General features: G+C 71.8%; 3 protein-coding genes across 3 annotated transcripts; 1 reads left to right on the forward strand and 2 right to left on the reverse strand.

Moving 5' to 3' along the window:
- Nucleotides 1–10,026: 10,026 nt before the first annotated feature.
- AURANDRAFT_28728 (hypothetical protein) lies at nt 10,027–10,734 on the reverse strand (the record flags this gene model as incomplete). The annotated part of the gene is made up of 2 exons (XM_009040341.1): nt 10,027–10,311; nt 10,447–10,734. The coding sequence occupies 2 exons, from the start codon at nt 10,732–10,734 to the stop codon at nt 10,027–10,029; spliced, it is 573 nt and encodes a 190-aa protein (XP_009038589.1).
- A 2,260-nt stretch (nt 10,735–12,994) lies between these two features.
- AURANDRAFT_28667 (hypothetical protein) lies at nt 12,995–14,085 on the reverse strand (the record flags this gene model as incomplete). The annotated part of the gene is made up of 2 exons (XM_009040340.1): nt 12,995–13,490; nt 13,676–14,085. The coding sequence occupies 2 exons, from the start codon at nt 14,083–14,085 to the stop codon at nt 12,995–12,997; spliced, it is 906 nt and encodes a 301-aa protein (XP_009038588.1).
- A 4,052-nt stretch (nt 14,086–18,137) lies between these two features.
- VPP3 (putative proton translocating inorganic pyrophosphatase) lies at nt 18,138–20,529 on the forward strand (the record flags this gene model as incomplete). Its single annotated transcript, XM_009040207.1, has 1 exon — nt 18,175–20,529. One exon carries the CDS (start codon nt 18,175–18,177, stop codon nt 20,527–20,529), a length of 2,355 nt encoding a protein of 784 aa, XP_009038455.1.
- Nucleotides 20,530–27,465: the final 6,936 nt, after the last annotated feature.

Below are 27,465 nucleotides of genomic sequence, written 5' to 3' on the forward strand. Positions count from 1 at the left end.
GGAGACGGACGGGTCGTCGAAGGCCGCGCAGACGAACGTGTCGGAGTCGAAGCAGAACGTCTCCATGAGGAACTGGAAGACGTAGTCCTCGTCGTAGTCGCCCGCCTCGTCGAAGCAGGACGCGCACTGCGCTTCGTCGGGCCAGGCGGCCTTGTAGGGCGCCGCGTCCGGGTCCGTGGCCTTCAGACGCAGCGACACGGCGTTGTGCGCCCGCCAGAGCCAGACGTTCGCGTCGATCTGGTTCGAAGCCGCCGCGCCGTCGAGCTCGTCCCACATGGCGCCGAAGTGGGCCGCGCAGTCCGCGCAGCCGAAGAAGTTGACGACGAACGCGCGGATCGCGTCGAGCACGTGGGGCGCCGCGCGGCGGTCGCAGTTCGCCAGCAGCGCGTGGAACAGCAGCCACAAGGAGCACGCGTAGCCGCCCGTGCCCGCGGCCTCGGGCCCCCGCGGCGCGCAGGCGCCGCAGGCCGCCCAGTCGCGCTCGCTCGGCTCGGTGAAGCCGTGCTTGACGAGCTGCTTCGTCAGCGCCTCGCGCTTCCATTTCGGCTTCGCGGCCACGACCGCGCGGAGCTCGTCGGCGCGCGTCCGCCAGTCCTTCCGCGGCAGCGCGAAGCCTAAAGCGTCGAGCCACTCGATCAGGGCACCCAACCGGTCGCCCTCCAGCGCGTCGTCGCGCATGAACAGCGCGTCGTGGAAGCCCATGCGCACGGCCAAATCGACGGCGACGAGGTAGGCCTTCGGGTCGTCCGAGCGCTTCGTCGCCGCGGCCTCCGTCTGCGCGTCGCCGCCCCGCTTCCAGGCCTGCATGGCCGCCGTGATGTTCTCCTCGGGCGCCCAGGTCACCTCGGGCCGGATGAAGCCCGAGCGCTGCGCGTCCTGGAACCAACCGAGGACTTCGTACGCGATGAGGACGCCCTGCCACGTGGCCACGGGCCGCCGCAGGAAGGACTTCTTCTGGTCGGCGTCGAAGGACGGGGCGGTGTCCTTGTAGCCGTCCCGCGTCGCGCTGTAGATCTTGATCATGGGCTGCGCTTTGGCGCCCGCGTGGCGGCACAAGGCGCGGTGCCGCACGCAGTCGATCTCGCCGAAGCGCAACACGTCCGTGTGGTTCGTCGTCGTCCCCAGCGCGTGGAAGAAGGGCCGCACGCGGCGGCACGCGCCGCAGTAGGGCTTGTAGAAGAAGACGACCCAGTCGACGGCGGGCCCGTTCCTGCCGCCGAGGTTGAAGCCCGGCTGCGGCGAGATGACGGTCTTGAAGAGCGTCTGCTCGAGCGTCGCGACCTCGGGCTTCGCGAGGCCCTCGGGCCCGGCGAGCAGCATGGACAGCGCGACGACGCACATGGCGCCGACCATCATCAGGTTCGTCATCTTCGCGGACGACGCGCCGCCGCGGCGCCGCCGCCGCGCGGCGGGCGTCGCCGGGTCCTCGTCGCGGAGCGCGCGCAGCTTCGCGCGCACGGCGTCGAGGTCGTACTTGGCCGGGTCCAGCGACGCGATCAGCGCCTCGTCCGCGGCGTCGAGGCGCGTCGCGAGGGCGGCGTCGGTCTCGTCCTTGGCGCCGCCGGTCGCCGCGGCGTCGGCGGCATCGTCTCGCGGCGTCGCCGCAGGTTTCGGAGTCGTCGCTGATGTTTCTGTCGCCACGGCGTCGGTCGCCGGCGGCGTCTCCGTAGTCGCCTTTTCGTCGGCCATCTCGCAAGCGAAGCAGGCCAGCAGGGTAAAGATGAACCGATTATTGAAGGTGTTGAACCGTTGCTCATTTTCAACCACTTGAGCCGTCCACCAGCAGCGTCGGCAGCCCCGGTCGCGTCGTTGCCGGCGAGGTTCCGGCCGCTCCCGCGATCAAAGCGATCAAAGCGACCACACGCGCGCGATGATGTACCCGCCGCGCCAGCGCCAGCGCCAGGGCCGCTGGGGCGACCGGCGGGCCGCGTCGCAGCAGCCCGAGCCGCCGCGCGGCGACCCGCGCGGCGACTACGTCGTGCGCGGCGCGGCGCCGCCCGCCGCGAAGCGGAGCGGCGACCGGCGCAACGTCATGCGCTTCGTCGAGCGGGAGACCGCGCGCGTCGAGGCCGCGTTGGAAGCGGAAGCGAAGCGCGCGCTCCACGGCGGCGCGCGGCGCGACGGGTCCGCGGCGCGGTCCGCGCGCGCGGCGCTCGCGACGCGCGCCGCGCGGGGGCACCGGTCCCCCGAGCGGCGGTCGCGGTCGCCGGAGGCCTACGGCGCCGCGTCCGCGGACTTCGGCGACGACCGGGTCTTCGAGGGCCTCACCGACGCCGAGGTCGCGGCGCTCTACCGCGGCTGCGAGGAGTCCAAGGCCGACGAGACGGCGACGACCTGCGTGTCGCCGCCGCCGCCCCGGGCCCGGCCGCCGGCGTCGCCCGAGGCCCGCGGCGACACGCCGCGGCGCGTCGCGTACGCCGAAGCCGCCGCCGACGACGAGGTGCTCGCGGCCTTCGAGATGCTCCAGGCGGAGAACGCGGCCCTGCGCCACGAGCTCGCGCGCCGCGGGCCGGAGACGGACGACGCGCCGCCCGCGCCCGCGCCGCGGCCCGCGTCGCCGCCGGAGGTCGAGGCGGACGCGGCGCCGCCGCGCGGCCGAACCCGTCGGGTCTCCATCTTCGCGAGCCACGAGGCGGCCATCGCGGACGCCATCGGCGAGCGCTGCGCGTCCACGGGCTCGACGAAGTGTTTAGGCGACCTCGAGCGGGCCATCGCGGCGCGCCACCGCCGCGGCTTCGTCGACGCGGCCGACGTGCACGCGGCCTTTCGCGCCGCGGGCTTTTGCGGCGTCGCGCGCCGCGACGTCGCCGAGTTCTGCGAGGGCCTCGAGGCCGACGAGCGGGGCCGCGTCGACGCGCGGGAGATCGCGCGGCTGCTCCGCGACGTCGCGCTCGAGCACGCGGGCGACGGGCCCGTCCTGCGCTACGCGCGGCGCGACGTGTATCGGTCGCCGTCGCCGCGGCTGGGCTCCCGAGGCTACCGGTCGCGGTCCGCGTCGCCGCGGCCGCGCTTCGCCCGGACCGCGCCCGTCGACGACGCCGAGGACGAGCTCTACGACGCGCTCGCCGGCCGCCGGCCCCCGCCCTGGGCGACCGTCGACGCGCTGCGGGACCGCGACCGCGAACGGCTCGCGTCGCGGCTCCGGGGCCGCGACGCGGACGCCGAGGAGCGCGCGCTGCTCGCGGAGCTCGAGGCGCGCGAGGCCCACGGGGCGCGCCACGCCCACGAGGCGCGCGCGCGCCAGCTCGCGGCGCTCCAGGCGCTCGAGGCCGAGGAGCGGGAGAAGCTCGCGGCGCTCGAGCGCGAGGAGCTCGAGGCGCGCGGCGGCCGCGCGGCCGCGCTGCGGGCCATGGAGGCCGAGGAGATGCGGAAGCTCGCGGCCCTCGAGGAGGAGGAGCGCGCGCTCCTCGCCGCGGAGCGCGCGGCGAAGGCCGAGCCGCGCCGCGCGGCTCCCGCGCGGCGCGGCGCGCCCGCGTGGGCCCTGTCGGCGCCTGAGGCCGACGCGACGATCCGCGGGCTCCGGCGGCTCGACGTCGACGGCACGGGCGTGCTGCCCGTGGGCGCCATCGCGCGGTCCGTGCCCGCCAAGTGCCTGAGCCGCCTCCTCGAGCTCCTGCCGTCCGCCAAGCACGCGGACCCCGCGAATCGACGCGTCGCGGACCTCGCGAAGCGGCTCCGGTCGGCGCTGACGCGGAACGCGACGTCGCCCTACAGCCGCGTCGCCGTGGACGTGCGCGAGATGATGGACGACGAGCCGCAGCTCTTCGGCGAGGGGTCCAGGGAGGCCTTCCGCGAGTGCTGCCGGAGGGTCGCGAAGCCCGTGGCGCAGGCGGACGTCGACGCGCTCTTCCACCTCGTCGACGACGACCGCGACGGCGTCGCGTCGAAGCGGGAATTGATCCACTTCGCGCGGGACCCCGGCGGCGAGTGGACGCGGCGGTCGGGCCTCGCGAAGCTCGACGAGGACTCGCCGCGCGGCGGCCACCGCGCGGCGCCCGACGCGGCGATCGACGAGGCCGCGCTCGTGCCCTACGAGCCCCTCGTGCGCGCCCTGGTCCACCGGGCCGCGGCGCCGCGGCACCACCCGCACCTCCGCGCCGTCGCGGCGCGCGTCGCGCGGTCGCTGGCGGCCGACGACGGCTACGAGCCGGGCCACGCGGGCAAGGCGCGGCAGCGGCCGTTGCTCGAGCCCCTGTACCGGTCCCTCGAGCGCCTCGAGCGCAAGCACGGCCGCGCGCTGGCGTGGCGCGAGCTCCTCGGCGTGCTCCGCGGCCGCGGCGTGCTCCGGGCGCTCTCCGCGCGCGACGTCGACCTGCTGAAGACGGAGTTCGCCGACGACGGCGGCGCCGTCGACTGGCGGAGCCTCCTGACGCTCTGCGAGCGCGCGGCCCACGAGGACCCGGATTCGAACGACCGCGCGAAGCGCGACCGCGTCACGAAATCAGCGGCCAAATCGCTGCTCGACGCGGCGACGCGCGACCGCGTGGCCGCGCGCGGCGACGACCCGCGCGACGCCTTCGCGGCGTCGCTGCGGCGCCTCTTCGCGGACATGGACGCGAACCGCGACGGCGTCCTGTCGAAGCGCGAGATCCGCGACGCGCTCAGCGCCTTCGCGCACCGCGACCGCCAGCCCTTCCTCCGGCCCCACCAGCTCCAGACGCTCTTCGACGTCATCGACCTCGACGGCGACGACCGCATCTCCTACCCGGAGCTCGTCGAGTTCCTCATCGCCAACGTCGACAAGTTCTAGCCTCGAACTAGCTTCGTAAGTGCGTCGAGCTCGCGAGTCGAGAGGCGTCATTACCGGTCGCGCGAGCCTCGATCGAGTCGAGGGCGAGAGACGCTCAGATCACTTGCACTCGGCCGCTTGGTCCGAGGGCCGTCTGTGAAGGTCTACGCCTAGGTCTGTTCACTGAAGAAGTTCAGCCCGGAGCCTGCGGAGGCGTCCCCGGTCGCTGACTTGCACGCAGTGGTGAGAGCTAAGCCGCCACTATCCCGCGCCCCGCCGCTCTCCATCGCCGTGTTAGCCCCGCGGCGCCCCGAATCGCTTACCCCCTCAGCGCATAACGCACCGCCATGGCCGGAGACGCACACGGCGACAAGATGAAACCAGAGAAAGAGGAGGGCGACGAGCCTGAGTGGAAGAAGAAGCAAAGAGAATTCGAGCAGGTCAAAGCTAGGGCGAAAGCCCTGAGACTCCGCACTACCTGCACGATCTGCGGCGCCAAGTCAAAGCTCCCGTGCCCCTGTGGAACAACGCAATACTGTTCGGTCGCGTGCCAAAAGGTCGATTGGCGCGATCGAGGGCACCGCGAGGCGTGCAAGAAGATCCGGGGCGAGCGGGCGGCGGAGGCGGCGCGGGCGGAGGCGCCGCCGTCGCCCCCGAAGCCCGTCTTCTACGGCCCCGCGCCGCGGTCGCACGCCGACGAGGTCCGCGCGCGCATCGCCGCGGAGCACGAGGCCGCTCGCGCGCGGCGCGAGGCGAACCCGGAGCGGGAGCCAATTTCGGCGCGGTACGGGTCGCGGTGTCCGCTCTGCCTCGAGAATTGGGACGTGAATGAACACAAAATTCTTATGTGCTGTTGCTGCCGGTCGATCTGCTCATCGTGCAAACGTAAGACTCTTGCGTTCGTCACGACGCCCGACAAGCCATGTCCTCTCTGTCGGACACCGTACCCGAAATCTACAGCGGAGACTCTTGCGCGACTTCGTCGCCACGTGGAGAACGATTTGGCAGAAGGAATCACGTTTTTGGGAAATGAATACGTCATTGGTGGGTTGGGTCTCGTCAAGTCTGACAAGAATGCTGCGAAACTTTTCAAGCGCGCGGTGGAGCTCGGAGATGCGGAAGGGATGTTTCGTCTTGGGGAGCTCTACTTCTCTGGTCAAGGTGTCAAGCAGAACAATGCCAAGGCGAAACAGCTTTTCAAGATGGCAGCGGACATTGGGCATGCACGTGCGCAGTGCAAGTTCGAAGTAATGCTTCAAATGGAGATTCGCGAATCACAGATCGACGAAGGACTACACACCTCGCATAACAACGAATCCATTCGTTATATGACATTAAGCGCTGAACAGGGCCTTACCTTTGCGGAGTATACGCTCGGCACCTTCTACTTGACCGGCCAAGGTGGCCTGAGCGTCGACATCGCGAAAGCCTTGCCCCTTCTACAGCGAGCGGCCGCAAAGGGCGACAAGGGGGGCATTGAAGTGCTTGCGGAAGTGGAACGCCGACTGCGTCAGCGCTCGCCACCACCGAAATGAATGTTCAACGCACGGCGCGGGAAGCCTATCCGAGTCGCCGTGACGTGACCGCTCGGCGCCCTTCTCACGTCCCCCCCCCATGAAATTCCGCGGGCCGCGGCGTCCTAAGGCTTAGGCCCGCCGCCGCACGACGGCGTGGATGACGTCGTCCCGGCGGAGGCCGTAGTCGAGGAGGAAGAAGTGGTTCGAGAGCGGCGTGCCGTCCGCGCCGACGAGCTCCCAGCCCGTCGAGAGGTCGTCGCGGTCCCGCGGCCGTCCCTCGAGGGCCCAGTCGCCGCCGCGGGCCGCCTCGATGGCGCGCTTCACGTCCGACACCGCGTCGTACTCGGAGCAGTTGACGGCGAAGCGGCTCCCGCCGGCGACGACCGCCGCGGCCTCGACGCGGAGCTCGGTGGCGATGCCCGCCTTGACGGCGTCGTCGCCGCCGAGGAGCTCCTGCTCGAGGAGCAGCACGACGTCGTGGACGTCGTGGAACGCGTCGTCGCGGAGCTCGCGGAGGCTGTACATCTCGCACGCCGCCGCGACCAGATGCTCCGCGCCGAAGGCCGCGTCCGTGAGCGCGCCGTAGGCGTCGACGACCTCGGCGAGCGCCGCGTCGCCGTCCTCGACGTCGGCGCCGCGCGTGTCCGGGTGGAGCCGCATGGCGAGCCGGCGGAAGGCCGCCTTGATCTCCGCCTCCGAGGAGTGTTTGTCGACGCCGAGGACGACGTAGGGGCTCCGCTTCGGCGCGGGCGGCTTCGACGGCGCGCAGCTCCCAAAAGGGTTGCGGCGCGGCGCGATGGGCCGCGTGCGCCGCACGAGGAGCCGGAGCATCGTCTCGCGCAGGCCTCAACGAGCGTTGTTGACCTGCAAGTTCGCTGAATTACCACAACACAGCCCGTGGCTCACATCCACCGCCGTCGTCGCAAGTCGTCTTCCACCTATGCAGGCCCACAGCGTCGAGCCCGAGTCCGGCGACGACGACGACGCGGAGCTGTCCGCGGCCCACAAGGCGAGCCTCGCCCGCGCCAAAGAGGAGCTCGAAAAGTCGAAGGGCAAGGCGAAGGAGCTGGAGCTCGCCAAGGCCCAGGAGGATGGCCGCAAGGCGCTGGCCCTCGCCATGGCGAAGATGAATTTGACGAAGATCACGATCCGCTACGAGCCCTGCGACGACCCGGAGCTGTGCTTGGGCGTCAAGTGCGCCATCCCCGCGAAATGGCTCGAGAAGCCGACGCCGGCCGCCAAGCTCGTCAAGTTCTTCACGCAGACCTACAACCAGCGGCGCCGGGCGAGCCTCGACCCGAAGCAGCTGCGGCTCATGCTCAAGAACCGCGGCGCGCCCCTCGACCCGGCGACGCCCATCAGCAAGCTTTTAGAAACAGAGGGCCTCGGCGACACGATCTACGTCGGCGTGCCCCCGGCGCCGGACCCGTGCGCGCACCTCGACCGCCAGGCCATGGAGCTCATCAACCAGTTCAACCAGCGGATCATCGACCACAGCGCCCTAACGGCGCGGCTCCACGACATCGAGCTCGAGCGGAAGCGCATCCGCGGCGACGCGCCGCCCGACGACGACGAGCCCGGCGCCATGGAGGGCCCGGCCATGCCCGCGGGCGACGCCTTCGACTTCGACGAGGACGTGTTGTAACTTTTTTACTCCTCGATGCGGAGGTAGAGGCTCTCGTTCGTGACGAGGCCGCAGACGAGCGCGTCCGTGTGGTGGTCGAGCGCGTTGTGCGTCTCGTACTCGCCGAGCCCCAGCAGCACCTCGCGGACGACGTCGACGTAGGACAGCACGCGCATGACGGACTTGACGAAGGACCCCAGGAGGTGCGGGTCGACGCAGCGCGCGACGCGGTGGATGTCCTTCGTCGCGGCCCAGTCGAGCATCATGCCCATGAGGCGCCGCGGCGGCGGGTCCTGGTCGAGCTGCAGCGCGAGCTCGTCGGCGTAGGCGCAGGTCGCCAGCAGGTTCGGCGACGGCTTCGCGCTGTCGCCGGGCAGGGGGTCCTCCGCGTTGCCGCTCCGGTCCGGGATGAAGAGGCAGATCCACGCGCAGACCTCCTGGAGCGTCAGCGCCTTGAGCGCGCCGTCGGCGATGCACGTGCCCACGATCAAGGGCTCGCCGTCCGCAAAAGCCGCCGCGCATCTGCCCCGCGGCGTGAGCTCGCCGTTCGCGTCGACGAACGCGGCGTACTCGAGCCACTCGGCCGCTGAATGCCAGTCGCCGGCGAGGGCCGTCTTGTTCGCCTCGATCTCCGCCGCCTGGCGGTCCCGCGCGCCGTAGGCGTGGAACGCGTCGAGGAACGCGGACGCGCCGCCCGGGAAGTTATCCTGCAGCTCGCGCTTCTCGCGCTGCAACTTCTTCAGGTCCTTCTGCTTCAGGGAGACGCCGATGGCGCCCGTCTTCGCCGGGTCGAGCTTCGCCTCCACGGCCCTGAAGCGCTCGAAGGCCGCCGCGTGCGCGTCTTGTTCGCCGTCCGCGGCGCCCATTTTTTTGGACAGCAGGTCGTTCGCGCGCCGCGCCTCGTCGGCCTTGAGCGTCTTGCCGAGCACGGACACGTCGTGGCCCCGCGCGAGGTGGCGCAAAACGAAGGGCCGGTCGACGACCAACTGGCTCGTCGCCGCGCAGACGTCCGCCGTGAGCATGCGGTTCATCTCGTGCACCGGACACAAATTCCGCAGCCCCGCGACGGACAGCGTCGGCGCGTAGACGACGTAGCCCACGACGTCTAAGCCGCGGCGGCCCGCGCGGCCCGCCATCTGCCAGAACTCGTCGACGCGCAGCCAGCGGTGGCCCTGCTTCGAGCCCGTGTCGTCGGGCTTGTCGAGCTGCGAGAACGCGACGGTCCGCGCGGGCATGTTCACGCCGACGGCCAGCGTCTCCGTGGCGAAGACGAGCTTGACCAGCTTCTGCTGGAAGCAGAGCTCGACGTACTCCCGGAGGATGGGCAGCATGCCGCTGTGGTGGTACGCGACGCCCTTCTCCAGCAGCCCGTTGATGTCGCGGTAGGCCTCGAGCTCGCCGAGCTCGGGCATGTAGCGCTCGAGGTACTTGCGGTGCATCTGCTTGCGCTTCGCCTCGGCGTCGCGCGCGCGGCCCTGCCGCTTCTCGTCCTCGGCCTCCCACGCCGCGAGCGCCTCCGCGCCCTCGGTCTCGTCGGGCTTCCGCGGGCCCTTGGTGCCTAAGAGCAAGTTCAGCGACTTGCAGGCGTGGGCGCCCTGGCAGCAGAGCTTGCGCGACATGCAGAAGACGATGCCCGGCAGCTTGTCCGCGGCGTCCAGCGCGCGCGCGAGCTTGAGGCACTCGTGCGTGAAGTTGATGGGCGCGCCGCCGCCCTTGCCGCCCTTGCCGCCGCCTTTCCCGCCGCCGCCGCGGCCGCCCTTCTTCGGCGCCGCGGCGGACGCGCCGCCGCGGCCGCCGGAGAAGGCGTCGCGCTGGGCCTGGCGCTCCGCGTCGCGCTCCGCGCGGTGCGCGGCGCTCTTCTCCGCGGCGGCCGCGGACTTCTCGTTGCGCTTCTCGAGGGCGTCCTTGGACAGGAGCTTGTGGAAGACCTGGTCGTCGAAGACGCCGCCCTTGCGCGCGGGCGAGTCGTGCGTGCCGTAGAACCTGGGCAGGAAAAGAGTGCGAAATTTCCAACTTTGGAGGCTCGTATCTCGGTCGATTTCCACTCGTTTCGGCTAATTTTTGGACGAGCGATCATCTCTCGGAGCGCTCTCGACGCGTGGATGCTTTTTCCGGAACGCGCGCGCGCGAAACACTCATGTTGAAGCGAACTTGAATCACTCTTTTCCCGCCCTGCCGTAGAACTCGAGGAGCGCGCCCGTCCTCGGGCACAGCCCGCCGACGTGGAGCGGCACGTGGCGGTCCAGGCGCCGCACGAGCTTGCCCGACCGCTTCCGCGCCGACTCGATCCAGTGGAGGAAGTTCTGGGGGTCCTTCAACGTGGCCGACAGCGCGACTAATTGGATGTGCTTCGGGAGGTGCATGAGCGTCTCCTCCCACACGGCGCCCCGGTCGACGTCGTTGATGTAGTGGATCTCGTCGCTGACGACGCAGCCGAGCCGCTCCAAATCCGGGTCGCGGTCGTTCGTGTGGCCCTCGCGGATCAGCGTCTCCAGCGCCTTCCGCGCCTCGTCGTCGCCCGCGGCGGCCGCGGCCTGCGCGGCCGAGAAGTGGACCGCGCCGCCCGCGCCGGGCACGCCGTTGTCCGCGCCCGACGCCTTGACGAGCTTGTTCCGCAGGATCTCGCTCGTGCAAATAATCAACTCCTTCTCGCATCCCGGCGGCGCGCGGATCTTGACGTCGCCGGTTAGGAGCGTCACGTGCGCGTCGATGCCGCGCCCCCGGAACCACTGCGTGAACTCCGAGAACTTCTGGTTCGACAACGCCTTGATGGGCGACGTGTAGACGGCGCGCTGGCCCCGGGCGAAGGCCTGGAGGATGGCGATCAGCGCGACGGCCGTCTTGCCGCTGCCCGTGGGCGCCATCGCGAGGAGGTCCAAATCCGGGTCCGTGATCACCGCGAGGGACCGCTGCTGGAAGTCGTCGATGGGGTAGCCGATGACGGCGTTGACCTCCTCGACTTTGAGGATGCGGCTCGGGTCCTTGAGCTCCTCCTCCGCGGCCTCGCGCTCGTCCTCCGCGGCGACCTCCGCGGCCCGGAGGTACGCCGCGGCCGCCTCCGGCAGCGCGGGCGCCGGGGGCAGCGCCTCCGCGAGCCGGGGCGTCGTGTCCAGCGGGGCGGGGCTCGACCCCGTCCAGCCCGGCTCGGGCTTGGCCACGCCGTCGCCGACGAGCCGCGCGCGGAGCCGCGTGCGGGACCTGGGCAGCACAAGAGTGATTCAACGTCGCTTCAACGTGAGTGTTCCGCGCGCGCGCGTTCCGGAATAAGCATCCACGCTTCGAGACCGTTCCAAGAGATGATCGCTCGTCCAAAAATCAGCCGAAACGAGTGGGAATCGGCCGAGCTAGGAGCCATTGAAGTTGGGAATTTCGCACCCTTTTCCTGCTCTGTCCGCGACCCGATCAGGACGCCGCACAATTCGACGTCCCAGGTCCGGTCGCCGTCCGCCGCCGCGCGCACGGCGTCGACGATGGGCTCGGCGAAGTAGGAGTCGTGGAGCGGCACGCGCGCGCGGCGCTTCTCCGTCTCCACGAGGAGGCAGAGCCCGCGCTCGTCGTCGGCTTCGACGCGGCCCTTGTAGACGCGCGGCGCGCCCCGGCAGCCGTAGGCGAGCTCCATGGCGTCGACGGACGCGTGGTAGCGCTTGATCTCGACGACGCGGTCGTTGAGCTCCGCGAGGTTTTCGTCGCCCCAGGTCGTGAACGCGAAAGTGTCCGGTTGGAAGAGCGCGTACTGGTTCACGAGATCCGCGAAGCGGCGGATGGGCGACGAGCAGTGGGCGTAAAAGTCGAGACCCAGCGACGCGTGGCCTAGAGCCGCGGCGTCGCCGTCGCCGCGGACGTACGTCGCCGCCGTCAGCGGCTCCCGTTGGGCCCTCAGGTTGCCGCCGGGCCATCGCTTTTGCGACGCGATCAAACGCCCAAAGTAGGCGTTGTAGCGGATCATGGTCCAGGCGATGAGATCCTCCGGGTCCTCGTCGCCGCTCAGGGCGCGCAGCACGTCGCGGCAGGCGCCCAGCGGGCTCGCGGGCGCCGCGAGGCCCATCTTCGCGTAGGTGGTGGCGTCGCCGTTGCGGATCACCGTGCGCTCGTGCCACTCGTGCGCGACCGTCGGTTTGTCGCCCGAGCAGTCCAGGGCGACCCAGAGCGTCACGGCGAAGCGGTCGACGCCCTCGTTCAGGGAGAGCTCGTCGTGGGCGAGCTCCGGCGGCAGCATGGGCACGGACGACCCGCCCTGGGTGGCGTAGTCCGCGTCCGGGTCCGTCGTGAAGACGCCCGAGTTGTAGGCCGACGACGCGCGGAGCCGCGCCCACTCGTAGAGCTCGCTGCCCGCGGGGATGCGCGCGGCGACGTCGGCGACGTGGATGCCGAGGATCCGCCGGCCGCCCTCGGGGTCGCTCAGCGAGAGCGCGTCGTCGATGTCGCGCGTCGACGCGTTGTCGACGCTGAAGACGACCTGCTCCCGCGCGTCGACGCGGCCCGCGGCGGCCGCGGTGGCATCCGTGAGGCCCCAGCTCGCGCGGGGCGGGTAGCGGCAGGGCTTGACGCGGAAGTGGAGCTGCATCGCCAGGAGTTCGACGGCGTGGTCGCCGACGTCGCCGAGGATGTCGACGAGGTCCGCGTACTGCGCGTCGTCGTCGGCGGGGAGCTTCACCTTGGCCCACTGGTTGTGCTTCGTCGGGCGCTTGCAGTTGACGATCCAGCGCTTGCCGCCGCCGAAGAGCACGGTCGCGGGGATGCCGTGCTGGCCGTAGCGGTTCCGGTCGTCGAACTTCATGATGGCCACGGCCTCGCGCGCCGCCATGGTCGTGGTTGGGTGAGGGAGCACGCGAGGCGCTCCCGCTCTCGTCGTCCTCGCGGTCGCGTGTAGTGCTCGAGCAAGGCGAACCTGCTGAGCTTGGTTCGGGCGAGCGCCCGTCATGTTGACGTCAACTTGATGCGGTATCTTGCCTCTGGAGGCCTGCGAGGGGTCCGGCGCGGACTTGTCGAAACTTCCGACTGGTAGCATACGCAGCGTGCGCGCAGATGCAAAAACGCGCGCCCCCGCTCGATGCGCCGCGCGTCGCGCAGGACGATCGCCGCCGCCTCGGCCACATGATAGTTGACTTACGGACCCCCCCCCTCCTAGAGCAGCTGGACGGGCGTGGCGTTGGGCATGATGTACTTGCCGTCGAAGCCGAGGAACGACTCGCCGTCGACGGTCTTGCCGTTGCCCGTGAGGATGGAGAGCGCGGCGCCGGCCATGGAGTGGCCGTAGAGGAGCGCGACGGGCCTGGGCCCGTGTTTGCTCGGCAGCGCGGCGAGGGCGCCCTGCACGCTCTTGAGCACGCCGGCCATGCGCGCGAGGCACTCGACGAAGTTCTCGCCGGGCACCGCGCCGCCGGACGCGGGGTCGACGTAGCGGCCCGCGGACTTGACGACGGCGTTCTGCGCGAGGTAGAAGAGGTGGCAGATGCTCTCCGTGGGCATGTCCTTGACCATCATGTTGTCCCAGTCGCCGAACTGCATCTCCGCGGACGACGGCCACGTCTCGACGGCGACGCGGTCCGAGCCGTTGCGCCGGAGGAACGCCTTGCCCGTGTCCGCCGCGCCTGGGCAGGACAAGGGTGATTCAACGTCGCTTCAACGTGAGTGATCCGCGCGCGCGCGTTCCGAAAAAAACATCCACGCTTGGAGACCGTTCCGAGAGACGATCGCTCGTCCAAGAATTAGCCAAAACGAGTGGAAAACGGCCGAGATATGAGCCTTTGAAGTTGGGAATTTCGCTCTCTTGTCCTGCCCTCCGCCGCGCGCGACAGCGGCGACAGGACCACGAGGTCGGGCTTGACGCCGAGCGTCTCGAGCTTGTCCGCCGCGTCCTCGGCCTGCTGCTTGCCGATGGCGTTGAGCGCGTTGTGCGGCTCGTCGACGTAGCCCTGGTAGACGCGCGGTTCCGTGTTGCCGCCCGTCTTGCCGTGGCGGCAGTACCAGAGCTCGGCGCCGAGGTCCGGCTTTTGGAAGGTCGGCGCGTAGGAGATGCGGCCCGTGGCGACGTCGAGGGACAGGCCGAGGGACGCGGCGGTCTCCTCGAGCGCGCCGCAGTTCACCGTGCCGCTCGCGAGCCAGTTGGCGTAGTGCGCCTGCTGCTTCGCCTGGGCGGCCTTGATCTCGGCGTAGCGCGCGTCGAGCGCCGCGCCCGCCTCGCCCTTGGCCGTGTTCGCGTAGTACGACGCCATCGCGCTCGGTGCGGCGCGGCTGCGACGAGCCGTCCGCTACTAGTAGTTGAGGTCGGAATCTCCACAGCAGCGCAGACACGCACGAGCGAGCGCCAAGCACTCTCTCGGCTGCAAGCGTCGTCCCTGGCCGCGGAATTTCGAGCCTGTTCGCCACCGAAACGATGGGTCGCGCCCGCTCCAACTCGAACCTTTCATTGAATGAGTCGCTCGCGCTCGGCGTCGCCGTCACCGACGACATGGACAGCGAGCGCATGGTCGCGTACCGGGCCCAGTACCAGCAGTTCCGCCGCGGCGAGGCCCACGGCGCCGACGGCGAGCAGCCGAGCGAGGACGCGGCCCTGCGGCCCGCCCTCGAGGACGAGGGCGACCCCCACAGCAGCGTGAGCGAGACGGCGGAGCGCGAGTTCAACGAGCTCCTCGAGTGGCGCCTCGAGTACCAGCGCTACCGCGCGGGCGCGGCCAGGGGCGCGCACAGCGGGTCCCGGCCCGGCTGGACCGTCGAGACGCTCCGCCTGCTGCCCGTCGCGCGCCTCGCGGCGCACCGGCGCGCGCGGGGCCGCTCGGCGGCGCGGGACCTGCGGCGCGCGGACCGCGCGCGCGCGCGATCCGCGGAGCGGCCGGGCGAAGCGGATCGGCCGCCGCCGCCGCCCGCGCGCGCGGTCCACGTCCACGTGGGCTGCGGGCGCCTGGGCCTCGGCTTGGTCGTCCCGGCGCTGGCCCGGGGCCTGCTCCCGCGGGGCGGCGCCATCGCGCTGCTCCAGCGGCCGTCGAAGTCGTGGCACGTCGACGGCGCGCCGCTCGAGGACGGCGCGTCGGTGGACTGCAAGGTCAACGGCGACACGGTCTGCGGGTTGACCGTGGTGACGGACGCCGGCGCGTCCAAGATCCCCGAGCTGCTGCGGGGCGGCGCCCGGGGTTTGCTCGTGCTGTCGACGGCCGACGAGGCGGTCGACGGTCTGGCGGCCGCGGCGACGACGGCGAGCTGCTCCCTCGGCCCGGCGCTGGCCTCGGGCCTCGAGCCGCTCCTCGCGGGCCTCGAGCGCGCGCGGCGGACACCGCTCAAGTGCTTCGCGGCGGAGAACGACCACGACGCGGTGGAGAAATTCGCCGCGGACGCGCGCGTCGCCCGGGCCCTCGACGTCGTGCCGCTCCTCGTGGACCGCGTCTGCACGGGCCGCGATCTCCGGGTCGACGCCGGCGGCTACGTGCTGGACACGTCCACGGAGCCCTGGCGCGGCGAGATCGTGGTCATGAAGAACGACGAGGACGACGACGACGACGACGACGACGACGACGCGGCCCCTTTGCCGTTCGCGGGCGCGGGCGTCTTCGAGCCGTCGAGCGCCGCGGAGGCCCAGTTCCTCCACCGGCGCAAGATCCTCACGGTCAACGGCACGCACACGACGCTGGCCTTCCTGACGCTCGCGTCGCGGGAGCCGCCGCCGCACCGGGGGCTCCCGAAGGGCTCGTACGAGCTCGTCCGCGCGATACCGCGGGAGGAGGAGGACGGCGACGCGGCGCCGACCTTCGACGACGACGACGACGACGACGACGACGTCGACGAGGTCTACCGCCAGACCTGGTGCTTCGCCGTCGCGCGGCAGCTGCTCCTGCTCTTCGAGTCGGACCTCGACGTCGCGCGCGCGGCGCTCGGCTGCGACGTCGACGCCGCGGGGGCGAAGTTGGACGACCGCGTCGCCTTCGGCCACGTCGCCGACGCGCTCCTCGAGAACGCGCGCGCGGCCATCGGGAGGCTCGGCCGCGGCGGCGACGCGACGTCGCGCGTGCTCGGCGCCGGCGTCGTCAAGCGCTACGAGGGGCGGCTGCTGCCCGTGGGCAAGTTCCTCGAGACGGCGGCGGAGAGCGGCCGCGCGTCCTGGCTCTCGACGAAGCTGCCCAAGCTCCTGCTCAAGAAGGCCAAGCTGAGCGAGACGACGCTCCGCCTCACGGTGCTGGGCAGGGCAGGAAAAGAGTGCGAAATTCCCAACTTCAAAGGCTTCTCTCTCGGCCGTTTTCCACTCGTTTCGGCTGATTTTTGGACGAGCGATCATCTCTTGGAACGGCCTTGAAGCGTGGATGTGTTTTCTTTAACGCGCGCGCGCGGAACACTCACGTTGAAGCGACGTTGAATCACCCTTTTGCTGCCCAGGTGCTGGGCCTCACGGCGGACGCGGCGCGCTTCTGCGACGGGTCCGAGAAGGCGAAGCCCGCGGCGCCGCCGGCGCCGTCGTCGCCGAAGCCCACGCCCAAGCTCAACGCGCCGCTGGCCAAGTCGCCCGCGCGCATGGCCGTGTCCTGCGCGACGCTCCCGGCGCTCGCGCGCTAGGCTTCCCCTCGACGCGCGCGCGAGCGCGCTTGTATGTTAAGCTACCACGCCGTCGCACAGCCGACGATGGCCGCGGGCGCCAGAATTCCCCGGCGCGAGCGCGCGTGTATGGTAAGCTAACACGCCGTCGCGCAGCCGATGATGGCCGCGGGCGCGGCGCACCGCGTCTCCGACGTCCGCCGCGGCGGGCTCGACGTCGGCGGCGGCGGCGGCGGCAGCGCGCCGCTGAGCAGGCTGGAGCCCGACGCGACGGCGTGGACGACGGCGTCGACGTCGCAGCCGCTCTCCGCGAGGAGTAAGCGGCAGACGCAGAGCGCCGCGATGGCGTCGAGGCAGCCGACGGCGTCGACGCCGGCGACGGAGTGCGCGACGTTCGACGCGAGCACGGGCAGGAAGAGGACGGGCACAAAGAGCGACGCGGCGAGGCCCGCGCCGGCGCGCGCGCCGAACTTCTCCGCGCGGCGCGCGAGCTTGTTCGTCAAGACGGGCAGCCGCGTGAGGTCGCAGAGCGGCGCGAAATCGGCGAGGCCCGCGCGCGCGAGGTTCGCGGCGCCGCCGGCCGGGGCGGCGGGCGCCGCCGGCGCCTCCGCCTCGGCCGCCTCCGGCTCGGCCCAGGCCGCGGGCGCCGCCGCGGCGACCTCGAAGGGCGTCGTGATCGTCCAGCGCTCCTCGGCCGCGGAAGCGCGCGCGCGTCGCGCGTCGCCGTCCTCCGCCGGGACCGGGACCTCGTCCCCCTCGTCCTTCGCCGCGGCGGCGTACTTGGCCGCGACGAGCGCGAGGACGTGGCGCTCGAGCGCGCCGACGGCCGTGTCGCCGCCGTCGTCCGCCGCGGGCCCTTTGGACGCGTCGCGCGCGCGCGCGTAGTCGAAGGCCGCGACGCCGAGGGCCGCCGCGCGCCGGAGCGTCGGCGGCGCGGTCCGCGGCACGGGCGCGACGGCGGCGGCGGCACGCGCGAGGATCTGGAGCCACGACGACGACCGGTCCGCGCCGAGCCGCTTCGCGAGGCCCTGCCCCGGCCGGTTCATGCGGCCGCTGAGGCCGCGGTTCTCGTCGAGGAGCAGGGCGCGCGCGGCCTCGCCGGGCATGATCGTGAAGGAGCCGCCGCGCGGGTCCGCGTCGACCTCGATGGGCGCCATGTGGCCGTGGACCGGGCCCTGGCGCAGGGCGCACGCGAGCTCCTCGCGCCCGGGCTGCCCCAGGGCCAGCGCGTAGAGCCAGGGCCGCAGCAGCCCGAGGCGCTCCATGTCGCGGGCGATGACCAGGTCCTGGCGCACGGCCTGGGCGAGCTCGCGCGTCGTGAGGCTCCGCGCCATCGTCTCGAGAGTGTTCCTCAAACGAGGGACAAGCCCATCGAGGTCCGGTTAAAATCCGTTTCAAAGCTTGATGGCGCCACGTTCAAGGCTTGATGACGTTTACAATCCAGAATCGTGTCCCAGTTGAGAACGTGCTCGCTCTTGCAGCCGATCCGTGCTCGCGACGTTGGGAGGTGCCCTGTCATCGTCAGTCCCGAACACTCGCGATGGGGTCCGACTACGCGGATAAGATGGGCGTGCACGAGGTCGTGTTCCCGGCGCTCGTCGGCGGGTGCGTCGGCCGTCCCGCGCGCGCGCACCTCCCCTCCCAAGATCCCGGCCAGCCCACCCCAGCACCCGCCCTCGCCGTTTCCGGGCTGCCCCGACCCGCGTTCCGCGAAACCTCCGACACAACCCACCCTCCCCAGGGCCATCGCGCTCATGTTTACCATGGTGCTCTACAAGCGCCTCATGGCCAACCCCACGGGCGCGGGCGTCGGCCGGCCGCTCGTCGACAAGTACGGCGCGATGGTCAAGGCCGGCGCCAAGGCCTTCCTCGTCGAGGAGTACAAGTGGCTCTTCGTCTTCGTCGTCGTCCTCGGCCTCATCCTCCTCCTCCTCTTCACCATCGAGGAGCAGACGACCAAGTCCGACGGCGTGCGCACGGCGTTCGCGTTCTTCCTGGGCGCGGCGCTGTCCGCGTCCGCGGGCTGGCTCGGCATGATGGTCGCCACGGACGGCAACACGCGCACGACGGCGGCCTGCGCGGGCAAGGAGGTCGTCGACGCCAAGACGGGCGAGGTCACGGGCACGGGCACGCTCAACGACGGCTTGCGCGTCGCGTTCACGGCCGGCGCGGTCATGGGCTTCGTCGTCGTCGGCCTGGGGCTGCTGGGCGTCGGGTCGGCGTTCCTCGTCGTCGCCGTCAACTACTCCAAGGCCGAGGCGCTCCAGGTGCTCGCGGGCTTCGGCTTCGGCGCGTCGAGCATCGCGCTCTTCGCGCGCGTCGCCGGCGGCATCTACACCAAGGCCGCGGACGTCGGCGCGGACCTCGTGGGCAAGGTCGAGGCGGGCATCGACGAGGACGACCCGCACAACCCCGCCGTCATCGCGGACAACGTCGGCGACAACGTCGGCGACGTCGCGGGCATGGGCGCGGACCTCTTCGAATCCTACGTCGGCTCGATCATCGCGGCCGCGACGCTCGCGCCGCGCGACTGCGAGGTCGCGCTGCCCTTCTGGCTCGCCGGCGCGGGCGTGCTCGCGTCGCTCATCGGCACCTTCGCCGTGTCGACGAAGGAGAAGGGCGAGGGCTGGAACTCGAATCTAGGCGCGCTCATGTGGGCGCTCGAGAAGGGCACGTTCCTCGCGGGCGCGACGTTCCTCGGCCTCGCGGCGGCGTGCTGCCACTACCTCGGCGGGCTGTGGGGGTCCTACCTCTGCGTCATCATCGGCCTGGCGACGGGCGTCGTCATCGGCAAGCTCACGGAGTACTTCACGTCCTTCGACTTCGCGCCGGTCCAGTCGATCAAGGCGCGCGGGTCCACGGGCCCGGCGACGGTGGTCATCCAGGGCCTGGGCGTGGGCATGCTCTCCTGCGTGCCGACGATTTTTGTGCTGGTCGCGGCGATCCTGGGCTGCGCGGCCATCAAGGGCGAGTACGGCATCGCGATCGCCGCCGTCGGCATGCTCGCGACGCTCGGCATCACGCTCGCGACGGACGCGTACGGCCCCGTGGCGGACAACGCGGGCGGCCTCGCGGAGATGGACCCGGCGATCCCCGACAGCGTGCGCCAGATCACGGACTCGCTCGACGCGCTCGGCAACACGACGGCCGCGACGGGCAAGGGCTTCGCGATCGGCTCCGCGGTGCTCACGTCGCTGTCGCTCCTCGCGGCCTTCAAGAACCAGGCGGGTTTGGACGACGCCCAGCTCGCGGTGACGGACCCCTACGTGCTCTCCGGCGCGCTCTTCGGGGCCATGCTGCCCTACATGTTCGCCGCGCTGACGATGATCTCCGTCGGCAAGGCGGCCGCGGAGATCATCTGCGAGGTCCGCGACCAGTTCCACAACCGGCCGGACCTCGTCGCCGCCGACGGCAAGACGACGCTCCGCGACTGCATCATGATGGCGTCGAACGGCGAGAAGATCCCGCCGGAGATGGACGTCGCGCCCGACAGCAACAAGTGCGTCGAGATCTCGACGCGGTCGTCCGTGCGCGAGATGGTCGCGCCGGGCGCCTACGCGATCCTCGCGCCCCTCTTCGTCGGCTTCCTCGTCGGCCCGGCCTGCCTCGTGGGCATGCTCTCCGGCGCGATCTGCTCCGGCGCCATGGTCGCGATCATGATGTCGAACGCGGGCGGCGCGTGGGACAACTCGAAGAAGTTCTGCGAGAAGGACGGCACCAAGGGCCTGTCGAAGAAGAAGAACGCCGACGGCTCCCACAAGTTCCCGGCGAAGAAAGCCCACTACGACGCCTGCGTCGTCGGCGACACCGTCGGCGACCCGTTCAAGGACACGTCGGGCCCCGCGCTCAACATCCTCATCAAGCTCATGTCCATGGTGTCGCTCACCGTCGCGCCCCTCCTCAAGGCCTACCACAAGAACTGGGACCACTACCACTGGGGCTTCATCCCCTTCGGCCTCTTCGTCATCGTCACCTACGCGCTCGTGAAGAACAACATCCTCACGTGGCAGGACCCCATCCAGGCCCTCCTCGAGAAGGGCGCCGACCAGGCGGACGAGGAGACGGGCGCGCTCCTGCCCCCGAAGGAGGTCGAGCTCCCGGAGAAGACGGGCCCCGAGCAGGTCGCCGTCGTCGCCTAGGCGCGCCTCGCGGCCCCGTCCCCGACGGACGCGCGGCCCCGCCACGGGTTCCCTCTAAGAGATAACTCGTCCCCCGCGTACGACTCGTACCGGCGCCTCCCCCCCGCGGACGACACTCGTACCGGCGCCTTCGCTTAGGCCGCGCCTACATGCCGCCGCCGAGGCCGATGGACGCGTAGAGCTCGGACATCTTCTCGTTCATGGCGGCGATGGACTTGGCCTGGGCGTCCATCATGGCGTCGGTGTAGCCCTTGGAGAGCGCCTCGGCGTCCATGCCGTCGAAGCCGGGAGCGGCGCAGGCCGTCGCCTGCTGCTGGCCGTTCATCTTGAACGTGACGGTGCCGTCGGCGTTCGCGCCCTCGAACTCGGCGGCGCCGAGCTCCTTCTGGAGCTCCGCGCTCTTCTTCGCGATTTCCTGCGCCTTCTTGAACTGGTCCATGACGCCGGCGACGTTGCTCAGCGCGCCGCCGCCCTCCTTCTTGCCGCCGCCGCCGAAGAGATCCCGTCGCGCGAGGGAGCGGGCCGGCGCGGCGCGCGGCGGCGCGAAGGCGCCGACGAGGGACGCGCACAGGGCCGCGATGATGAGCTTGCACGGCGCCATGCTCTGCTGCAAGCTCGGCGAGATCGAGCTTTTGGGGTGGGGGTTCAAGCAAGTATTCACCCAAGTTTTATTACACCCTTCTGATCCGAGGCTGCCCCAGAAAGCACCAATGCCGTCGTCCCGGCGGCGCCTCGCGCGCGCGGCGACCCTGGCCACGGCCGTGTCCGCGGCCCCGGTGCTCGAGGGCTACGACATGGTGTCGTTCAAGCCCGGCGCCGGCGTCACGGGCGTCATGGGCAAGGCGTCCATCGCCTACAACCTCACGAGCCAGGACAACGGCGTCGACCGCTTCGTCTCCGAGTTCTGGTTCTCGAGCGAGGCGAACAAGGCGGCCTTCGTCGCCGACCCCTGGACCTACGCGCCGCGCTGGGGCGGCTTCTGAGGCTGGGTCTCATCCAGCGTCGAGCGACGAGAAGTGCTTTCGCCGCTGAAATCCGTCCTTTGTAGGGGATCGCCACGGAGACCGGCGGCGACTGGCCCTGGGCGAAGGAGTACCTGGGACCGCCGGGCAGCCCGGGCGAGCACACGCGCTTCGTCAACGGCACGGGCATCATCTCCAACAAGGACGCGGGGCCCGCCGAGTCCTTTTACGCCGACTTCGAGAAGAACCTCGAGGCCGCGGACAACCGCTGGAAGGGCTGGTACGGGTCGCTCCACGCGGGTCCCATGAACACGCACTGCTTCAACGACTGCTTCATGACGACGTGCAACTGCGGCCAGGACCCCCAGCCCATGCCGCCAGCGGCGGCCCTCTAGGCGACCACGATGAGGGCGGGGGGACGCGCGCGCCCATGACGCGCGCGCGAGGTCGCCCCGGCCTCGCGCGCGCCGACCCCGCGCCAGCGCGACCCCCCTCCGCTCGTTTGTACCTCGCCGCCACGTCACTCTTACCGGGCAGGGGGGGATTCAGCCCAGGGGCCCTAAGCTGATGGCACCATTGACTGCTATACAAATCCTTCATCCTCGCGACGCTGAAACTGTCCTTGCAAAACGCGCTCTCCTTGTCATTATGGCCGCGACGGCGGGCGCGGACGCGAGCGTGGTCGGCGAGGTGCACCTGAGCCCCCTGGCCCGCATGCGCCACGAGGAGTTCGAGCTGCGGCGGGACCTCGAGGCGGCCATCGCCTGCGGCGACGCGCCCCTCGTGAACCGCTTCGGCTACGAGCTGGGCCTCGCCCTGCACCGGCGGGCCGGGGCGCGCTGCGGCGACCGCCACGTCGTCCAGCGCGTCGCCGCGGCGCTGCTCGGCCGCGCCCGGGACGCGCCGGGCGTCGCCGTGGACCGGAGCCTCGTCGCGGTCGCGTGCTACCGCGCCTGGGCTGCGCTCGGGCCGCGGGGCCCGCTGTCGCTGCTGCACGCGTCCGACGCGTCCTGGGACGCGGCGGACGACGAGAGCATCCCGACGCTCGCCCTCATCGAGCGCGTGCGCGTCCAGCAGCTCGTGGGCAAGCACGCGGAGGCCGCCGCGACGCTCGGCGTCGTCTTGGACCGCGAGGACCGGCCGGGCCACCACCGCCAGCTCAGCGTGCTGAGCGTGGCCATGCTCTACCAGCACGCCTTTGGCGAGTACGCGCGGGCCGTGACGCTCTACTACCGCCTCGTCGTCGAGGACGCGTCGGAGGCCGCGGGCCGCCTCTTCGGCAAAAGCGACCTACTCTTCCTGCTGGCGCGGGCCTACGAGGCCTGGGGCCTCGCGGACGGCGCGAGCCCCGCGGGCCTCACGGCGGGCCGCACGGCGCGGAGCCTCTGGAAGAAGCTGGGCCGCGTGTCCGCGCCCGACGGCGACGCGGAGGCCTGGGCGCGGGACGCGCGGACGTGGCGCGACGTCGGCGACAAGTGCGCCTTCGCGGGGCTGGACCACCTCGCGGCGGATCTCTACGCCGAGGCGCTGCGGCGGGACCCGGGCCGGGCGACGCGGGCCCTCTGGTACCGCCTGGCCAAGGCCGAGCGGCTCCGGGGGCGGCCCGCGGCCGCGACGGCCGCGCTGCGGAGCGCGCTCGCGGTCCCGCGGCGCCGCGGGTCGCGGTCCGACGGCCAGCTCGCGGCCGTGCTCCGGGCCTGGGAAAGCGGCGACGGCGACGACCTCGCGGACATCCCCGTGGCCACGCTCCTCGCGCGGCTGCCCGCGGACGTTGGCGCGGAGACGGAGGCCGCGACGCGCGTCTCCGCGCGGAACTCGAACCTTCGACCCGACGTCGATGGGCGCGCATGCGACCGCTTCGACGCGAGGCTTTCTATTGTGCGTCGAGCACTCGACGAGAGCCATCGATCCGTCCAAACATGAGCCGAATCGACGTCGATTTGAGCGAGAGAATTCCAAAGTTTGGTCGGGACGTCCCGGCTCACCGGTTGATGTCCGCGCAGGTGGATCTCCGCGCGCGTGCGGCGCCTGCTCCACGACGTCGCCTTCGCCGCGCGCGCGCGGTCCGCGAACAACTCGCAGACCCAGTCCCTCGCCGGGTCGCTGGACCGCGACGACGGCTCCGTGGCCACGGCGGGCAACTGTTTGCTGGTCCACGCGACGCCCGCGCCCGCGGCCGCGGGGCTCTTCCACGGGCACGAGCACCACTTCCTCGGCCGCGCGACGGCGGCGCACATCCTCGAGGACGCCGCCGCGGCGGCGGCGGCGACGCGCGCGGCGCCCGCGCCCGCGCACGCCGCTTTGGTCGAGATGGAGGCCGCCGCGGGGAAGGCGGCCGAGGCCGCGGCGCCCCTCGCGGCCGTCGTCGGCGCGGGCGCGAGCGCCGAGGAGGCAGCCCTCGTCGTCGAGGCCGTCGCCTGCGCGGGCGCGGGCGCCGTGGGCGGGCCCGGCGCCGCGCGGCCGTCGCCGGCGGAGCCCGAGGAGCAGGAGCCGCTCTGCGGCGGGGGAGCGGCCGTCGACGACGACGACGCGGACCTCGACGCGGCGGCCGCGAAGCTCCAGGCGCGCATCCGGGGGCGCCGGGAGCGCGGCGACGCCGCCGTCGCGCCCCCGCCGGCGCCGGCCGAGGACCCGGCCGCGCTCGGGCGGACGAGCGAGGTGCCCGCGGCGGCCGAGGAGGCGGACGAGGCGCCCGCGGACGACGCGGACCCCGACGCGGCCGTGGCGAAGCTGCAAGCGCGCATGCGCGGCCGCCAGCAGCGCGCCGAGGCCCCGGAGGAGACGCAGGTGCCGATGAAATCGAAGCACCACACGCGCGCCAAGTACGACGATTCCGAGGAGGAGGGGATCCCGCACTCGCCGGAGCCCGTCGCGCGGACGCGGGAGACCCTCGAGCCGGCGCCGGAGCCGGCGGACGACGCGGACCTCGACGCCGCCGCGGCCAAGCTCCAGGCGCGCACGCGCGGCCGCCAGCAGCGCGCGGACGCCGCCGAGGCCGCGGCCCCGGAGGAGGGGGAGGCCCTCGAGCCGGCGCCGGAGCCGGCGGACGACGCGGACCTCGACGCCGCCGCGGCCAAGCTCCAGGCGCGCACGCGCGGCCGCCAGCAGCGCGCGGACGCCGCCGAGGCCGCGGCCCCGGAGGAGGGGGAGGCCCTCGAGCCGGCGCCGGAGCCGGCGGACGACGCGGACCTCGACGCCGCCGCGGCCAAGCTCCAGGCGCGCACGCGCGGCCGCCAGCAGCGCGCGGACGCCGCCGAGGCCGCGGCCCCGGAGGAGGCGGCGCCGCCGGCCGCGGAGCCCCGCGCGCGCGCGGTCGCCGACGGCGACGGGCCCCTGCTTCTGGAGCCCTGCAAGCGCGCCGTCGTCGATGACGACGGGCTTCCGCCGGAGCCGCCGGCGCCGCTGCTGCCGCCGCCGTCGTCGCGGCGGCCGTCCGCGGAGGAGGAGGCGCCGTCGCCGTCGAAGCGGCCGCCGTCCTTCGAGCTCTGCGAGCTCTGCGAGGCGCCCGCGCCGGCCCCGGGCGAGGCCGCGCTCGCGTCCGTCGCCGCGCGGCTCGAGGCCGCGGAGGCGGCGCTCGCGCAGAAGACGCGCGACCACCGGCAGTGCTGCCCAGGGCAGGACAAGAGAGCGAAATTCCCAACTTCAAAGGCTCCTTTCTCGGCCGTTTTCTACTCGTTTCGGCTGACCTTTGGACGAGCGATCATCTCTCGGAACGGTCTTGAAGCGTGGATGTGTTTTTTGTAACGCGCGCGCGCGGAACACTCACGTTGAAGCGACGTTGAATCACTCTTGTGCTGCCCAGGTGCTGCCAGGAGCGCGCCGCGGCCGTCGAGGCGTCGAAGCACGCGGAGGCGCGCCACGCCTTGCTCGAGGAGTTCCACATGACGCTGAGCGGCCGCTACGAGGCTTTAGCGCGGTCCCACGAGGCCCTGGCGTCGGCCAAGGACCGCAAGATCCGCGCGAGCTCCGCGGCCGTCGCGGCCGTCGCCGCGGACCGCGCCGCGCGCGCGGAGCGCGAGAAGGTGGCGCTGCGCCGCGACAAGGAGACGGCGGAGCACGACCTCGCGGAGGCGCGCGCGGCGCACGCGCAGCAGGAGAGCGCGCTCGCGGCGACGGAGGCGCTCCGCCGGGAGCACGCGGAGGGCGAGCGCGACGAGGCGCGCCGGGAGCGCGACTTCTGGAGGCAGCGCGCCGAGGAGATCGACCGGCGCCTCGACGGCGCCGTGCGCGAGCGGGACAAGGCCATCGTGGCGCTCGACGTCGGCGACCGGGCCCGCGCGCGCGACCGCGACGACGCGCGCGGCGAGCGGCGGGCCGCGGACGAGCGCGCGCCCGTGTGGAATTCAAATCTTCAACCCGACTTCAATGTGCGCGTACGCGACAGTTTCGACGCAAGCTCTTCGGTCGTGCTTCGAGCACTCGACGAGAGCAATCGATTCGTCCAAAAATCAGCCGAATCGACTTCGACGTGACCGAGCTCGAGAATTCCGAAGTTTGGTCAGGACCACCCAAACCAGCGGTTGAATTCGGCACAGGCGCGCGCGGGCCGACCGCGCGGCCTTCGACCGCGAGCTCGAGGCCAAGGACGCCGAGCTCCGGCTGAAGATCCGGGAGCTGAGCCGCGTCTACCTGGAGCTGCTGGACGCCAAGGACGCGCTCGAGGCCGCCGCGGGCGGCGCGGCGGACGTGCCCGAGGCCGAGGCGCCGCCCAGGGCAGGACAAGAGAGCGAAATTCCCAACTTCAAAGGCTCATATCCCGGCCGTTTTCCACTCGTTTTGGCTAATTCTTGGACGAGCGATCATCTCTCGGAACGGTCTCGAAGCGTGGATGTTTTTTTCGGAACGCGCGCGCGCGGAACACTCACGTTGAAGCGACGTTGAATCACCCTTGTCCTGCCCAGGCGCCGCCGGGCCCGCCCGCGGACGACGCGGTGCGCGAGGACGCGGCGGAGGCGCCGCCGCAGGTCGCGAAGCGGCTCGCGGCGCTCGAGCGCGAGCGCGACCAGCTCGTCCGCACGAACCTGAAGACCGCGGCGGCGCTCGACGCCGCGAACGCGGCGTCCGCGGCGATGGTCCGCGTCATCGAGTACGTGTCCATGCTCAAGAAGCGGCGCTCCAAGGCCTACAGCTCGTCCTTCGCGGCCTACAACGTCTACGGCGCGCCGCCCCAGAAGCTGCCGAACGTCCAGACGTCGCCGAACCGGCCCACGGAGAGCAGCCTCCGCATGTCGCGCCACGGCAGGTTCGTCCGGCCCGTCGCGCCCGTGGGGCTCAAGAACGACCCCATGCTCTCCGCGTCCGCGCCCTGCGTCGTCTCGCCCCTCGCGAAGCGCGTCAAGGCGAGCCCGAAGGCCGCGGCCCGCGCCGTCGGCTAGCGGTTCTCGTAAGGCGCCTTCAAGTTCGCATCGTATTTACACAGTACTCAAGGCGCCGTCGCGCGGCGTACGCGCGCGACGGGCCCGGGCGCTCACGCCGCCGCGAACGTGAGCGCGACGTCTCCGCGGTCCTGGAGCCCGTTGAGGACGAGGGGCGCGGTGACCGCGTAGGCGCCGTCCGCGTCGACGGCCGCGGCGACGTCCGCGAGCGATAGGGACGCGGCGCCGGCGGGCCGGTCGTCGGTCGAGAACGCGACGTGGACCACCGCGCCGGGCGCGACGGCCGCGTCGAAGGCCAGGGGCTCGCGGCCGCGGCGGAACGCGGCGCTGCCGCCGCCCGGCGCGAGCACGGCGACGCTCTCGCCGCCCGCGCGGTCGACGGCCGCGAGCGCGAAGCGGCGGAGCGTCGCGGCGCGGCGCGGCGGCGGCGCGAGCGACAGCACCGCGGCGACGGGCTTGTGGTCGCTCGACGCGACGGCCGGGCGGGCGTCGAAGGTCTCCACCGTCGCCGTGCCCTTGAGCGCCGCGCTCTCGTGCACGAGGACGCGGTCGCACCACGACGGCGCGCGCTTCGCGTTGTAGGTCCCGCCGCCCTTGGC

This window comes from Aureococcus anophagefferens (assembly GCF_000186865.1).
Source record: "Aureococcus anophagefferens unplaced genomic scaffold AURANscaffold_14, whole genome shotgun sequence".
Lineage (NCBI taxonomy): Eukaryota > Pelagophyceae > Pelagomonadales > Pelagomonadaceae > Aureococcus > Aureococcus anophagefferens.